Source organism: Phalaenopsis equestris, unplaced genomic scaffold (genome assembly GCF_001263595.1).
Source record: "Phalaenopsis equestris unplaced genomic scaffold, ASM126359v1 Scaffold000002, whole genome shotgun sequence".
NCBI classification, from domain to species: Eukaryota; Viridiplantae; Streptophyta; class Magnoliopsida; order Asparagales; family Orchidaceae; genus Phalaenopsis; species Phalaenopsis equestris.
This window is the reverse complement of record NW_018164444.1, coordinates 76,878,379-76,894,650: the sequence shown is the minus strand read 5'-3', so window position 1 is coordinate 76,894,650 and position 16,272 is coordinate 76,878,379. Positions and strand designations below refer to the sequence as shown.

At 34.2% G+C, this 16,272-nt stretch overlaps 1 protein-coding gene across 1 annotated transcript in view; it reads right to left on the bottom strand.

Moving 5' to 3' along the window:
- LOC110022290 (electron transfer flavoprotein subunit alpha, mitochondrial) overlaps window positions 1–15,448 on the bottom strand; it is a 69,223-nt gene extending 53,775 nt beyond the window's left edge. The window contains exons 1-2 of the mRNA XM_020721163.1: window positions 15,235–15,448; window positions 553–735 (exon numbers count right to left, since the gene is read on the bottom strand). Of these exons, the coding sequence (XP_020576822.1) occupies window positions 553–735; window positions 15,235–15,330 (279 nt within the window). The 5' untranslated portion in view covers window positions 15,331–15,448. The remainder of the gene's footprint in view (window positions 1–552; window positions 736–15,234) is intronic.
- Window positions 15,449–16,272: the final 824 nt, after the last annotated feature.

Below are 16,272 nucleotides of genomic sequence, written 5' to 3'. Positions count from 1 at the left end.
GACTAGACCTCACTAAAAATGAGGTCAACAGTGCATAAGAGATCAAAAAAAAAAAAAAGAAAAAACTCTTTTGGGTTCTAACTCACAAGTGAGCTTAAGTGACAATATTTAAAAACATTAGTTATTAAACATATAAGGTAACTTGAAATATTCTGGTGAGAAGCTGAATGAAAAGAAAATTAGTTTTATGGGCAAAAGTGCGGAGGCATGGAGAGGACAGACCTACTTGAAACAACATTCATACATTACGTACCAAAATGATACTTAAGCATATTCTATTATGAAATTCTATTATTTTTACTTCTTCAATATTTCAATGGCATAACAGAAATATTGCAATAGGTATGCATAAAGTTGATAACAAATGGAGATTCATCAAAGACTTTCATATATTCAGCAATAAGAAATCAATATATGATTCCATAAATTACCACTACCCAGATATGTGGATAAGAATTTGTTTGCTGAAAGGGATAAGAAACTTCAAGTAATAAAACAAATAACAAAAAGTTTGAACAGGCAGAAAACATTCAAGAAAAAGTAATAAGGCACCTGAGAAATCACAGGTCGGGCAGATGCAGCATGCGTAGCAGCTTTTTTGAGGTCTGAACCAAAGCCACCCAGCAGAACAGATATCGAATTATCTTTACCAATAGAACTTGCGGCAGAAATTGCACTTAAAGTTGATGGTTTAAGAAATCCCCCTTCATGTTCACCTAAAACCAACGTGCTAATCTAATAAAACATATAACGCACATCAAAAAGTGCTGCTCGTCAGAAAAAAAATGATACGATGTCTAGGTACCACCCGCTATAAAAGTGGAAGGAAATAAGACAACATCCACTATGGTGAGATGAGAAAAAGAAATGTCCGCGCCAATATATAAAACGACTTTCACTAGAATTGATGTCATAAAACAGTACAAACATTCTATCATTTATGTGATTTCAATACATAATGAAAAACTAAAAGTCAAGTAAATCACAAAGCTTCATAAAGAAGATTAAGGTCAACCATCATGATAGATTGAAACCATTGTGTGAAGGCTGGCCATGATGAAGAGCAGAAACTAGAGTTTTCAACAAAAAAAATTAAGAAAATCATTCTACCACATTACTACTGCTTAATAATGTATGTCAGTATCTTTCAACTAAAATTAAGGGGGAGGATTTAAATTCATGCTACACAATTCTTACATATATACATATCTAACCCTAAACTTTAGCATTTTGATACACCTGTTATTACGCTGGTATAGGAGGGACCGGCTTGGACCGAAGCCGCTCAGCCCAACCAGCCAGCCCAAACAAACCAGTTGGCCTGGCCGAAAGGGGAGAACCCTCCTATCATGAGAAGGATGATTTCAACCCCAGGCATACGAAAGGGAGATAAGGGGGGTTTTGGGGGTGAGGGAGGAGAATTTGAAGCGGCCTCAAGGGCTATTTATGAGGACTAATTAGCTAGGGTTTGGTTTATGTTTTGTTTCCTGCAGCTTTTTCTTTTGTCATCTTGTTCCTAGGGGCATCTAGGGTTTGTGGAGAGACGATCTACCTCTCGAATTATAGATCACCCTTGTATCTTGCTTATTTGCTTTGGTATTAATCGATTAACCCTAATTTGGATTTCTTCTCACCAAATTCTCGCAAGTTTTTGCTGATTTTGGCTTCTATTCATATCAAATTAGTATCATAGTACCATCTTGGATAAATGACCGCAAGAACAGTTGATGCTTTGGAATAGAGATTGGAATTAAAGGTAAGGCAACTTAAATATGGGATAGAATATTTTCCTCCATAATAACTACTTCAAGAACTTGGAAGAGAGGATAAGGAAGCTTATTTAGATGCAAGACAAGAACTTGTCGGCAGCTCAATTTGCAAACTCTTAACCAAGTGTTGACAAGAAAATCTGTGGCCAGATTAAAAGGGAAAAAGATCGAACGTGAGGAATGTGAGGAAAACATTTACCATCAAGAATTCCCCCTCTAAAACTCTGATGGGGGGTGGATTAATGATTTATGCTGGAGGGGGTTCGGCTAAAACATGAATGAGAGGTTATCCAAAGGGTTGGGAGGTGCTCGAAGAAGAAATGAGAGAAACCAGAATGAGGTATGACTATGATCAACGGAGAGAGTTTCACTTTAGATGCATGGGGGAAAACACCAGGAGGAGGAAGTTGGGATAGTGACGCTATGGATAGGAAGTTGAAGATGTTGATTTTTGGGTGGGTGCATCGGGTCGAGCGATATTTTGCGGAGAATGGGCTAAATAGAGAGGAGAAGCTGATGTCAACAAGGTTATGTTTCGAGACAAAAGCCCTAACATGGTTTCAGTGGAGGGGGGCAAGATATCATATCCGTGTGTAGAAGAAATTTAAATATTGCTTGTTGGAGCGCTTCTTAGCTATTCGAAAAGAAAACCTACATTAGCAATTTTATACCTTGACTCGGGAAGGGACTGTCGAGGAATATAGGAAGAGATTCAAACTATTGTCGGGAATGCTGGGGGGGTGGTTCTAAAGCAACATTGAAGAAAAACTTTATGGGGAGACTATCATAGAATATAGGAAGATATTCAAACTATTCTCGAGAATGTTGAGGGGAATTTTTTAAGTATGATTGAAGGAGAAGATGAAGGGTCTTAAGCAAGAAATACAGGCAACACTCTGACTATTAATACCGTGGGATTGCAGGAGACGATAGAGCTCGCCCAGATGGCGGAAGACAAAAACAAGATGAAGACGACCAGCAAAAGCAGCCCAGTTGAAAAGGGGGACCCTCTTGTCACGAGAAGGATAATTTGAAACCACGAGTGGGGCCTGATCATACACTAATCATGTATATGATGGAAAGTAAGAGGGATTTTAGGGAAAAAGTTTAAAAGAGCATTGAGAGGTAGTTATGAGGGCTTTTGATTTATATTTTGTTTCCTGCAGGTTTTCCTTTTGTTGTTTCTAGCAGCGTTCAGAGTTTATGGAGAGACGATCTACCTCTCGGATTGTAGATACCATTTTATCTTGCTTATTTGCTTTGGTATTAATCGATTAGTCCTAAATTGCTTTCTTCCCACCTAATTCTAGCAAGTAATTCGTTGATTTTGGCTCTGGTTCGTATCACGTTTACATAAATAGTACCCAAATCTTTAAAAGACATCAAAATAACATCAATATTAACTTTTTTTAAGTGAAATACACATTTTCATACATATGTTTCGATATGATTGAGATAGTATAGGGTTATGTAAAAAAATATTAAAGGCTAGGTGTTATATATATAAATATATGAGAATTATCTGGCATGTATGTAAATATCCTAATTAAGAAATGTCATTTGGTGAAAAGCAATATTACAAAAACAAAATCTCTATAATTTATAATTCGTTCGCTCATTATCAAAAGATCATACCTGAATATCTATCAATTTGTAAAATGCCAGTGAATGTGACCCGCAAAAAGATCACCATTGAGTCTACTAAAAGAAGAAAAACTCTAGTTCTATTCCTAATAGGCAACTCGCCATGTACAAAGACAAAAAGAGCACTTGCAGCATGATAGGGACTCCCAAAATAAAATTGAAATACATCGATAGTTTGTGATTTCTGTAAACAAAAATAATTTTGAGCTGATAGTTTGCATAATCTTCTACTGTTAGCTGCCAAGTTTTGGATGCCCAATGTCCATGCCCATAAATGCAATTTAGCACAGGAAGATGAATGACAACAATTCATCATCATCATTAGCCTTATCCCAATAATTTGATACCAGCATTATGATTCTTAGTTGTCATTGGTTCTTCCAGAGTTATGCCTCAAGCATTAAACATACTCTTCATTTTGAATAACTTAAAAGCATGTTATCTTGGGTCTACTCCTTCCTAATATTTCGACGCTACCCTGTCTAATGAATGCATTTCTTTTATCCTCCTTTATCCATATATCAAATTTTAACATTCAAATTTCTATAGCACTCAACTTAGCAATTGAATTTTTACGGCTTAATGTTTGAGCTCATACAGCATAATCAGCATAATTGTAATTTAATAATTTTTTTCTTTTTTATTTCCTAAATAATCTCTTTAACTTATAATATTTCTCAGGCCCTTCTACATTATAACCATCTAGCCGCAATTATAAAAATTATATCAAAATCTACATCATTATATATAAAAAAATTATCATACATAAGAATTATATTAGCTTTTAATAATGCTCATCAAGATCTACACCTACTACATTGCATAACATATATTCAACTTTTGTTCTACTAATTCTAAACTATTTTAACATTTAAAAATTTTCTAAATTATCAAACTTTTCATGTAATTCAACAAATATCTCATTGATTATAATGACACCATTCGCAATAAGCAGACATAATAGCACATCACTAGGAATATACTTTATAAACATCTCCATAACCAATACAACCACATTAAACTTAGTGATGATTTTAACATAATCCTACTGTAATTGAAAATATTTCCAATCTTTACTAGTTTTAATCAAAAATTGAGACTATGGGTTTATTAAGGGCAACGTATAAGTGTGTTCGGCGTTTTGAAAACATCATTCAAGCGTTTGTTTCGTGCGTTCGTGTTGCGGATAGGGAACGGCGGTTCGCGTGTTATAATAAACGTGGGCCGCGGGATCGAATTCGCGGCCCACGTCTTCCATCTGCGTTCAAGGAAGAATTACTCTTGTGCCCTTATCCCTCACAACCTGCGTATTCTACATCACTCTTCTTCTTAACACCTCACTCCTCCCATCCCCATTGTTTATTTCATTACAGAAGCTCGCAACCCAATTTCAACTTTTCCGACACATTTGACGACTGTTGCGGCTACCATAAATGAAAAATTGCACAAATTCATGGCAAACTTCAAAACGAAGGTGTGGGGGAGGAAATGAACATACTAAATAGCATGAAAGAGGGATTCACCCTCACCAAAACCTCTCCGGAAGTCCTGCGGCTCCCAGTTAGCCGCTCGCCCCTCCATGCTCACCCCTTGCTACAATACCCAAGCTGAATTCCTTCCAGGCGGGCGAATAGAGGAACATGTAGATGGGGAGTGTCACATATAGCTTAACTCATCTCTTCCTCAGCCATTCGATTATATTGAACCAATGCATGCGCAGTTAAGTGCGGAGAGGAGTCAACAAGCTACCATAATGAGGGAATTAGGGAGGGATTAGAAAAATAATTAAGATTTAATTCAAATAAATATATTTATAACTTCCGAATTTTCTATCTCTCAATCCAAACATAATTCTTAAATAATGCTTTATTTGGATTTTAAAATTAATATAATCTAAATTTTAATTGTAATTTTAATATACTTTTTTATTAAATTTGATACTCATTGTTAAGTGAAGACTGTTTCATCTTTTTTTTCTTTATTGTTTTGTATTATTTTTATGCTTCTACAGTATTGAATATATTGTCAAGACAGTTATGCTACAAATACCATTACTTAATAGAGACAAAATGATCATTTATCCAAAAATAACTGCAAATCAGTTATTTTTTAAACGCACAAACCAAACATTCAAGTCAGCTTATCAGAATAAGTTGGATAAGTTGCACCTGCCCCAAACGGACCCTATGATTGCAACATGGATAGGACTTAAGCATGATGTAAGTCATTAGGTAATCTAAACAACATAAATATCTATCTTGTTCATCTTGCACTATAAAAGATATTTTTTACATATTTTAACATTTACATGATATTTATGCACTCATATCTATGCAGAAATCTACTTAGTTAAATTAGCTTTATTCTGAAATAGTTAAGTGACAACGCTTAACAAGTCAATTGCTCTCTCTTAAATATAACTTTATTTATTATATAATATGGCTAATATGATTCTAATAATATTAAAACCTATATCTTTCAAACAATTTCTTGAATGTTCTTTTGCATATTTTAACAGATGTCTTGTTCATTAGAATCATGTTTTTCCTTAAAAGAAAAATATCATGGCACATCATTTTGAAAATCCTTTATACATTTTCAAAAACCAAATAAATGAACTCGATGTTCATTCATAAGGTAATCCTATTGTAATTAAAAGGTTATTTTGGACACTCCACAGTTATTATTAGTCGATATTCCATCATATATATCTTTAATAACCACAAACATACAAATCACGAGCACATTTTTATCTTAATGCTAATCAACAAATTCTAATGACAATCAATCATGAAGATCCACCTATGGCTCAATACACTATTTTATCAAATATCTTAACACAAATAGTTCTCATAGCAGATCTTCCTACAATGAAACTAAATGGATTACCTAGAAATAATATATTTTTTTCATAATCATGTTCCATTATTCTCTTCCATAACTTCATTTAATAAATCGTAAGTTTAATTCATCCATAATCATAAACTAGAATATCTTCATTGCTTTTAAAATTGGTAACAAAATGTTGCTTCTTCAATGATTTAGTGTCCAAGTAGGATCAATATTGTATTGAAAAGATTTGTTAATCAAACCTCTGCAGCCTCCCCATAACCGTCTAAATCACATTAATTATCGTTTATGGACCAAAAAATTTATGTTCAGATTTTCTTCAGAACTAACTCCACTTTACTTTTTGAATTATTCTATAATATAACTTCTTATTTTATTAATTATATTATTCCAAAGTAGTTTCTTCATTTAAAAACTTAATGATGTCGGAATTAACAAACCCACAATAACGAAAGCAAGTATTAAGCAAACAACTAGGGTTACAATGAAGACTCAAAACAGAAATGAAAACACAACAAACATCAGGATCTGGCTAGAGTCGGGGAGTGGTATTCGTGGGCAGAGGTGGCGGCTTGGTGGTAGGTGGTAAAGTAAGAGATAGATTTTGAAGTGGATATGTCAGGCAAAAGAAGTTGGGTGGCGAGTGGTTTGAATCAGAAAATGGTGGTGGGCTCTCGGGTGGCTGATGAGACACATGGGAAGAGTGAGGCAGCAAGGAGAGGGGCGGTTGGAATAGGAGACGTAAGGGAGCAGAAGGTGGGGCTAGCGACTAGAAGTAAGGGGGAAGAAGGGAGTGAGAAGGTCGGCGGTTGGTTGCTACAAGATGAAAAGGGGAAGAGAGGGACAATAGCCGGCAGCTAGCTGCTGAAAGAGGAAAGGGGAAATAGCGGGCTAGTGGCTAGAACGGTTGTTGGCTGGCAGTTGGAAGCAAGTAAGGGGAGTGCATGAAGGGGAATCAAAGGAGATAGTCACCAACTAGGAGCAGCATAAAGCCAGTGCACCACCAATCCTTGGGTACAACCCTAGCAAGGGGAAAAAGCCTATAGACAAAAATCTGAAACAAAACATAAGTTAATGCTAGACTCAGTAAATACACATATTAATAGAAGATAGATAGGCAGGAAAATGAAAAGGAGGAGGAAGTTTGGGCGGCAATTCCCGCCCCTTGAAGGGTCGGCCGGTTCAGCTTCCTGCTGGACAGAGACCCTGTCCTGCTAAACCTGTGGTTGGTTCAGTTGGACAAAGCCCCGCGTCACTTATCAAAGTAGATTTTTCTTCTTTTAGTACCAAACCAATTATGCTTTAGCTATTTTATGTCACCTTTTCTCTTTTCAGTACCAAACCAATTATATAAATAATCAAAAGTTTTAACTTGTATATTGCTTTGACCTAGTTATGAGATTTTTATCTTTCTTATTATCATTATAAGCCTTAAAAATGTTTATTTTTAATTGCACGTTAACAGTTTTTTTATTCTCCTTTATAATTGATTTTAACTTATTGATCAAACACTAAATCTCCGAATAGAAATATGATTTGTTTCTAAACTCTCCTAAAACTTATATGCAATCTTCTGAAGAGAATTAACCATGTTATCAAAAATTTAGGTTGGCCACACATTCTTGCATAATGATAGAATGTTGAACAATAAACATAGCTTTTTCCATTGCATTTCCATCTCTTATTTTATTCTCATAATTAATCATCCCATTTATCCTACTAGAACCCATAGAGCCGTTTATTTTATTCCTCAACAATACATTGCAATAACTTAACCATCTCTTCTCAAGTTCGATTTTTCAAACTATATATACAACTTGAGCTGAGCAAGCACTAACTATATTTATATTAACCTCAACAAAAAATTATCTTAATAGCAATCACCATATCACTGACCATATTCAATTAAATCCAAGAAAATTTCTATTGTTAAACTAACATAAAATAGTATGTCAACTCCCCTGAAGGTTTGCATGGCTCAGGCGATATTGATCCCGATCTTATTGAAAGAAATTTTCATATCACAATATTGAATAAAAAAATCAAGTTATCAAAAGTCCAAAAATAAAGATGAATCGCCAATGAGATGCTTTATAATTAACATTTTGAAGCATCGAATGATAATAAGGATAACTAGATGAACATGACTTTTTACTTTGAGCTTAATTGGAATAGGTTTATATTTTGATTTTGAACTTCCTTTTTTTATGAACATACTTTAGGAAGGACAATTTCCTAAATTATTAAGTTATGAATAAAAATTGTTCCAATCCTGCAATCCTGATAGCAGGAATTTTGTGATACTGTGGAAAAGTGAGTTTCTGAGATCACAAGCCAGCCGAACAGCACTATCCCGATCAGTTTTAAAATTTCAGCTATAGTGTTTCCTTTTCTAGCTTTTTTCTATTTCTCTATTACTAATTAGGGTTATTTTCTTTATATATGTTGTATTTTGGCAGTTTTGGAACATGAGCTTTGTTTTCTATATGTTGGAGATTGTATTCTCTGATTCTACCCTAAGGAGTGTTGTATCATCTTTCTTTTGCAAGTGATATATATGCCGCTTGTGCAAAACAGATGATGAACCTCATCCTCATTCGTACGTCACCTTCTCATGCTTTTTTCCGCTGTTTTCACTCAGAAAAGACTCCTATCCCAATCCAAACATCGTCAACCTCACATATTCTCATTCCCTTGTCATTCCACAATCATCTCCCCACTAGATCCGCTTCCTAAACACCCGGTGTCAAATAGGTTATTTATTCCAATGGAAACTAAAAGGTTATCCCAATCCACTCCTAAGTCTCTCTTTTCTTCTCTTCCCCTAGCCTCCATACCATGAAACAGCACTCCTGGTTCTGCCTATCACCTGCAGCCAATGACAATCAGCTCAGCATGCATCACCATGCTCTGATTGCAGTTTTAACTGTATAACTGAATTCAATGACGGAAGTTCAAAACTACAGGGTTGTCTTGCTAACAGACTGGAAAAATCAGAAAACAACAAATCGTGTGGTTGTTTACCGCAGTTTTGGATTAAAAATGGTGAGTACACTCGCTATACGCAGTGGAAAAACCTTTAGGCATCCTAGTGTTTCATAAAAAACTTGTCCAAAAAAACACCTAGCGATTCCAGAAGTCTTTAGGACATCAAATTCTAAGTCATACTTCATTCTTCAGATCATTTATTCCACCCTAGAGGAAAAAATTTTATGTTAAATTAAAGAGTAGGAGAAAAATCTTCTTAATTCTATGGGACTTGAGAACTATGACTACGAGACATTACAAGCAATTAAAGAATGACTTATTAACATTAAAATAGAGATAACCAAGCGTCTTATCAGATGGTCATGATGAAGGAACAAATGGCCAGCTCTTGCTATTAATATATAGTATCTTCAACATTGCTCCATCACTCCCTATCCAGACAAAAGAAGGCCATCATATAGAAAACAATAACCTGTCAAGGAGAATCCATCAACAAAGAGAGAATTTGGAAAGAAGGCAAGGAAGAAGCGAAGTTGAATTTGATCTACTATAATGGATAATTAAAGGTAAGATAATAGACAGTTGATCTAAGGTTCTTGAAATATATTCATGGTTTATGATTTTCTGCATAGGAAAAAATAGGCTCATTTAAAATTATGCTTACAAGCTTAAACATTTTGAAACTCAATATAAAAACTATGATCTATGGTTTAGAGTTTAGAGATCATCAAAAGCTCGATTCTATCACACTTGAAATGAAAAAGAAAAGTGGATTCAGAGGCGAATTTTGAATTAGGATAACAACCAAAAATGTATAAGAATATAAGATGAAAATATAAGGCAAACAACTGCTTTAGCAATTTTTTTTTTAATTAAGAAAAAATGATATCCTTCTCGTGGATAAAACGAGAGAAAAAGCCCAGGAAAAACTTGAATTATGGAGGTCTACATTAGAGTCTAAAGGCCTTCATTTAAGTAGAATAAGTAGAACTAAAACTGAATACATGGAATGTAATTTTAGTAGTAGTAGCTCTAGAGACAGCAGTGTGACTTTGGGTGATCAGATTATTAAAAAGTGTGAACGATTTAGATATCTTGGGTCTGTTGTTCAAAGCGATGGTGATATAGATGGGGATGTTAATAGTAGAATTCAAGTTGCTTGGTTGAAGTGGAGGAATGCTCCGGGCCTTTTGCTTGATAGAAAAAAACTGCTTAGACTGAAAGGAAAATTTTATAAGACGGTGGTAAGACCTGTATTGCTCTATGGCGTTGAATGTTGGCCTTTAAAAGAAAAGCATAATAATAAGATAAGTGTTGTCGAGGTGAGAATGATTGGGTGGATAAGTGGCTTTACACTTAGAGACAACATGCGAAATGAATATATCTGTGATAGGGTTGGTGTAGCTCCTGTGACATACAAAATTAGAGAAATTCGTCTTAAATGGTTTGGTCACATTAAACGTCGACCATCTGATGATCTGATTATAAGAGTAGATGTTTTAGATTCGACTTGTGTTAAAAAAGGCAGAGGTAGACCTAGGAAGACTTGGGCTTATTGTATAAAAAATGATCTTAATTTATTAGAACTAAATGAAAATATGACACTAAATAGAACGCAATGGAGAAAAAGGATTCATGTAGCCGACCCCACGTAGTGGGATTAAGGCTTTGTTGTTGTTGTTGTTGTTGTAAGAAAAAAATGTGCTCCTAAACTATGAAGGCTTCATAAAAGCCATCACATATAATTTAAGTTTTTCTAATTATCGATACCATCAAAGTCAGCATAAAAGCTATAGCACTTAAGTAGAGCCAAAATATTTTCCACTGCACAAAAATAGCATAGCAGTAAAACAATACACCATTGTGTCGCTATTACACAAAACACAGGCAATAGCTTAAGGATTACATGAATTCATATTCATAAAAAAGATCAAAATGGGAAGAGAAACTTCAGAAGGATTAAGGTAAGAGGAGTGACAAATTCAAATTTTGCTGTCCTTGATATTGCATCCAAGTACTAATAAGGAAGCTAGGAAGAATTAGTCCACCTGAAACTTCAAGTGGATTTTACATCATTGATGCCATGCTGGAACTAGATAGTGAAAAAAACTTTACCTCTGTAACCTTATTTGAGACTAGGGTTAATCACTACTCAGTATTCAAAACTTTAATTTTTGAGTTGATTTCAAATGCGTAATGTTACTTAACTGTATACTCTCAAGGAAGAACTATTCCATTTTAACCTTTGGGTGAAATCAACCAAAATTAATGTCATTATTGGATTTCATATGGTGAAAAAAATCTTATATCGATAGCTTTGGGGGAGAAATGAGAGTTAGCACTACACAACATTCGTATGCTTTATTGATGGGATAGTTTGTCAATTTATACCACTAAATGTGTCATTTAATTCTCGGTAAATCATATGTATGGAATAGGGATGATATATTTCATAAGAAGCAACATAAATTTGTGCTTATTAAAAAAGAAAAAAAGTATAGTCACTTAATTGTTCCATCTTTAGACGAAATGGTAATAACATAAGACCAAAGGATTCCAACACGGAGTCAAGAGCTCTCTTCCTGTTGAAAAATATAAAACAGTATTATACCAGTTGGGTTGTCAAAAAAGCTCGTCCTTCGCGAACAACTCGTGTTCGGTTCGTTAAATAGCTTGTATTTGATTCGTTTGTCAAACACGAAAAACTCTTTTAGCTCGATTTATAAACGAGCCAAAATATTTAAATAATAAATAAATAAAACATAAAAGTTAAAATAATTGTATACTTAATATGACATCAAAAAATTTATTTGTATAATTATAATAAACAAAATTTAGATGTTAGATCTATAAATACATAAGATTAGGCGGTATGTATGTAAATGCCCATAATTTTTTTACAAATCCCACTTCTGTGTTTTCTTTATTTAGTTTAGACAATGTAAATACGAAAAAATGGGTATTATGTATGTAAAAGGCCATCTAAATTTGCTAAAATCCCGCCTCAACCACCCAAGTTTCAAAATTTTTGTTGTCATTTTCCTTTTTTGACAGCCCTATTGCTATCACAACTCCCATGGTCCTGCCACTTTTTTTTCAGCCCCACCCCTTCTTCATTTTAATCACACATCTGTAAGAAGTGAAGAATCCCCTTTTAAGTTCTAATTAAAAGGTAAATGGAGCTCTGAAAATTAAAATTTAAACGTAAAAATAAGCTTGTCGATTTTAACGAGCCAAACACGAGTCTATTTCAAACATATTTTGAACTCATCGAGTCGAATACGATAGGCTATTTTCGAGCAATTTCAAACACGAGCCGAACACAAACAACAAAAATTCAAACGAGCCGAACACAAACAAGCCTTGAGCTCGCTTACACCACTACATACCAGTTAGGATCCACAATATTTTTTAAAAGGATGACCATTACACAACAAAATTATGAACCCAAGAATAAAAGTAATAAGTTGTAATGGGGTGTTGTGATCCGGCATGATTTTATAAATAAATTTTCAAATCAAAAGGTTAGAAAGACCAAGCCATCAAAAATCCACAGGCAATGGAGGATTTTCAATTGAATAGTTGATGAAAATCAAGATATAAAAAATTTGTATTGTTGGATGGTGATAATAATAGTAGAATAACAATGACTTTTGAATTTTAAACAAGTTTTTGATAAGATTTTATTTTCAATTAAATTTCGATCTTTTATGAAGTTAGTTTAGAAAGGATACAGTTATTCCTAAATTTTGGAGTGAAAGCTAAGGTTGTTCCTTATTGGATTGAGTTTGTCAAGCGGAAAAAAAAAAAAAATTCCAATGCTCTTAAGTCCACTCCCTAATTCCATCTTCCTCTCCCCATACCACAAACAAACACTCCTTCCAACCTTTATTGTCAACTACAGCCAAAAAAAAAAAATCAGCCCAGCATTCACAGACAGCCCTTTAATTATTTTTATACATATACAAAAGGGCAAACTGGTTAGCATTTTTTTAACATGTCTACAAATAAGTGAAATTCATTAAGTGCTCCATTGAAAAATCAATTTCCTTGTTCAAAGCAAGTTCCTACCAGTTCCAAAAAAATTTTGTGCAACCAATTTTAAAGAGTATGCTGCATAGTATCCATGCTAGAGTTCACAAGTTTGAGTCTAACCTATGACCTTCTTTAAACCTCATTTCACAATCTCCGAGTACAGAATCTGGGCGATAAGTGGTTTTATATCCCCTTTATTTATAATGGACCATGTGTTCACTAATACATTGTCAGCTTTTTACTCTACTTTAACTAATAAAAAAATTTGGGATAAGTTTTTTATCCTTAAAAATAAGAAAATAAACAAAAATTCTGAAATGGGCATGGATTTTCCACTTTATATATGTATTCTTCTTCTAATCAATGTGTCCACTAATTCTCTTGTCCTAACATTCTTATTCCAATACTTCAAAGCAACAAACACAATGATTAATAACCCATGCATACTTTCACCAAAATTGAGTTAAGATGTGATGCGGGTAACCTTCTAGCCAATAATTGGCTAGCTTTTCACCAGAATCAGATTCCATTGTGGCAAGTCACTTACAAGTGATGTCCTAGCCAACCCTTGCTTTCCTTTTACCATATTCAACTTACATTGCAATGCATGAAATATAGATAACGACCTTGGAAACCTTGCATAATTCTAACTACAATTCGTTTAGGTTGTGATGTTTTACTTCTGAGAACAACCTAGCATTAACAAAACTAAATTTGAATTTATTTCATTGATTTTATTAGTTTTCATGATTTTTTAATTTTTTATTATTAAAATTACATAATTGATTGATGACCTACCAGCAACCTTTAATCTTCTAAGACAGCCTTGAGACTGTCAATAATAAAAGTAGCCACACACAAAAATCCCTCTACATAACTCACATTACTTGGAAGCCTCAAGCAATAGGTGCTCCCTTTTTATTAACAAAATAAAAACCAACACAAGCAGCCAAAGTTACTTGATATATATGAAGCATTCGAAATGTAAGCATGATGTTCATTTGAAGTCCAACAAATTATCAAACACAACCTGATTCTCATTAAGAACATGAAAAGGCTGTTTAATTGCTAGATTTAGCTTAAACTAAATCTTTTCTTACAGTTTTGAGCTGCATAAATCATAACATCTTCTAAAATCCCCTTTTTTTCTTGTTTTAGGATATATCCTAAATTTAGTAGTCTCATGTAACTAAATTTTAAGAGATTTATACCACTTCTCCTCATTGCAACTCTTATTTTCCATATTCCAATCGTAAATTTTGAAAATATATGGCAACAATTTACAATGATTTAATCCGATTTAACATCTATCATGTCAAATAATTTTTTGTATTTAAGTGCTGCAGGATATGCTAAAAAAAAAATTACAAGATTTAATAGATCATGCATGAATTAAACCATAATTGTTTTATCACAACCTGAATTCATTCTTTATCCTCTCTAATATCACGACAATTGTACAAGGGCAGCTGCACATCCCAACCATGCTATTCATTAAAACACCCCAATCAGAATAATTTCAATAAGGAAAGGTGAAATCAATCCCAACCTCTTCAAATTAAATTGCATGGCCAAGGTTTAAAAACCTAGTGTACATAAGTACATTCTCGAAATTAAACGGAAAATAGACATGAAAGTAACAGATTCTCTATGCATTTTTAGGTGGCCGTTCTATCCAAATAAATTTTCAAGGTCATTCCCCATTTCTAGCAATATAACATATACTTCCCTTGCCCATGTCTCCAAACCACATTTTCTACCATCGTAACAGAAACCCATAGTATCTTCTAAACATGCAACCAATTGTGCTTCACAAGCGTTCATCAGCTGTCTATCCAAGCGCATTCTACTAGAATTACCACGCTGTCCGCTTCAATACAGGCCGAATAACCAATAAAGGTAATATATGATAACCATAAGTCAGCGTTGAAGTTTTGAAGACGCTTACAAGTCTAGAGAACGACCGAGAGCAAGGTATTGCAGAAGGAGAAATTGAAGAGAAGCGTCGATTTCTTAGAGCTCTGAAGATAGCAAGAGATGCCATTGAAGCGGTAAGCGCCCTTTAACGCTTTCTGTGGCAGAGAAAGGGGTTCGCTACAGATTCGCTCTGTTCCGTGCAGTAGAAATGAAACCGTGCCTCTTTTCCCGTTTCGGTCGGGAATAAGAAAACGAAACCGTATACGTCCGAAATTGGAGAATTGATATCTTTTTTATAAATAGTGTGTGTGTGTGTGTTAGTGTGAGTCTATATATATAATAAATCATAAATATTTTTCGAAAAATTTAGGGTCTTATTGGGCCAGCTGCAGCTTATCCAGCTTCTGCTGATAAACAGCTTATCATGATAATCTGTTGATGGGCAGCTTATCATGATAATCCTACTGGTTATTTGGTTAGTGTGTTTTGAGAGCAGCTGATTCTGGAGAAATGATCAATCTGCCCCTGTTCTGAATAAGTTGTTGAGTTGTTTGGTTCGTGTGTTTTGTAAACAGCTTATTTGAAAATTTTTTATTAAAATTAATAATTTGTGTTGCAGAATTAGTTATTTTATCAACAAAATTAAAGATCAAATGTTAAGACAAGACAATACAAATAAGTGGAGTTACATTTACATAACTTAAATATATTTGATCGCATAAAACGAGCAAAATTATGCATACAAAAGTAAAATGCACCTCTACATATTAATATGGACTATAATGAGATCCCAAAAAAAAAAAATAATAACACGTCAAAATGATAACGAAAAAAATAATAACGTTGACTTTAAAATGTAGTAGCAAATCACGGCTCATGTTGCCCGGCTCTGACACTTCAGAACCCTGAGCAAAATTGTCTGACTATGATGCAGTAGAAATGGAAGCACTCGAACCATATGCGTTTTTTGAAATTTTGATATCGACGAACTCTGAGCAGCGGTGTCCAGTTGGGATATCATAGAAACATACTCCTTGTCGGCCCAGTCGGCCCACCTGAAGAATTTGCA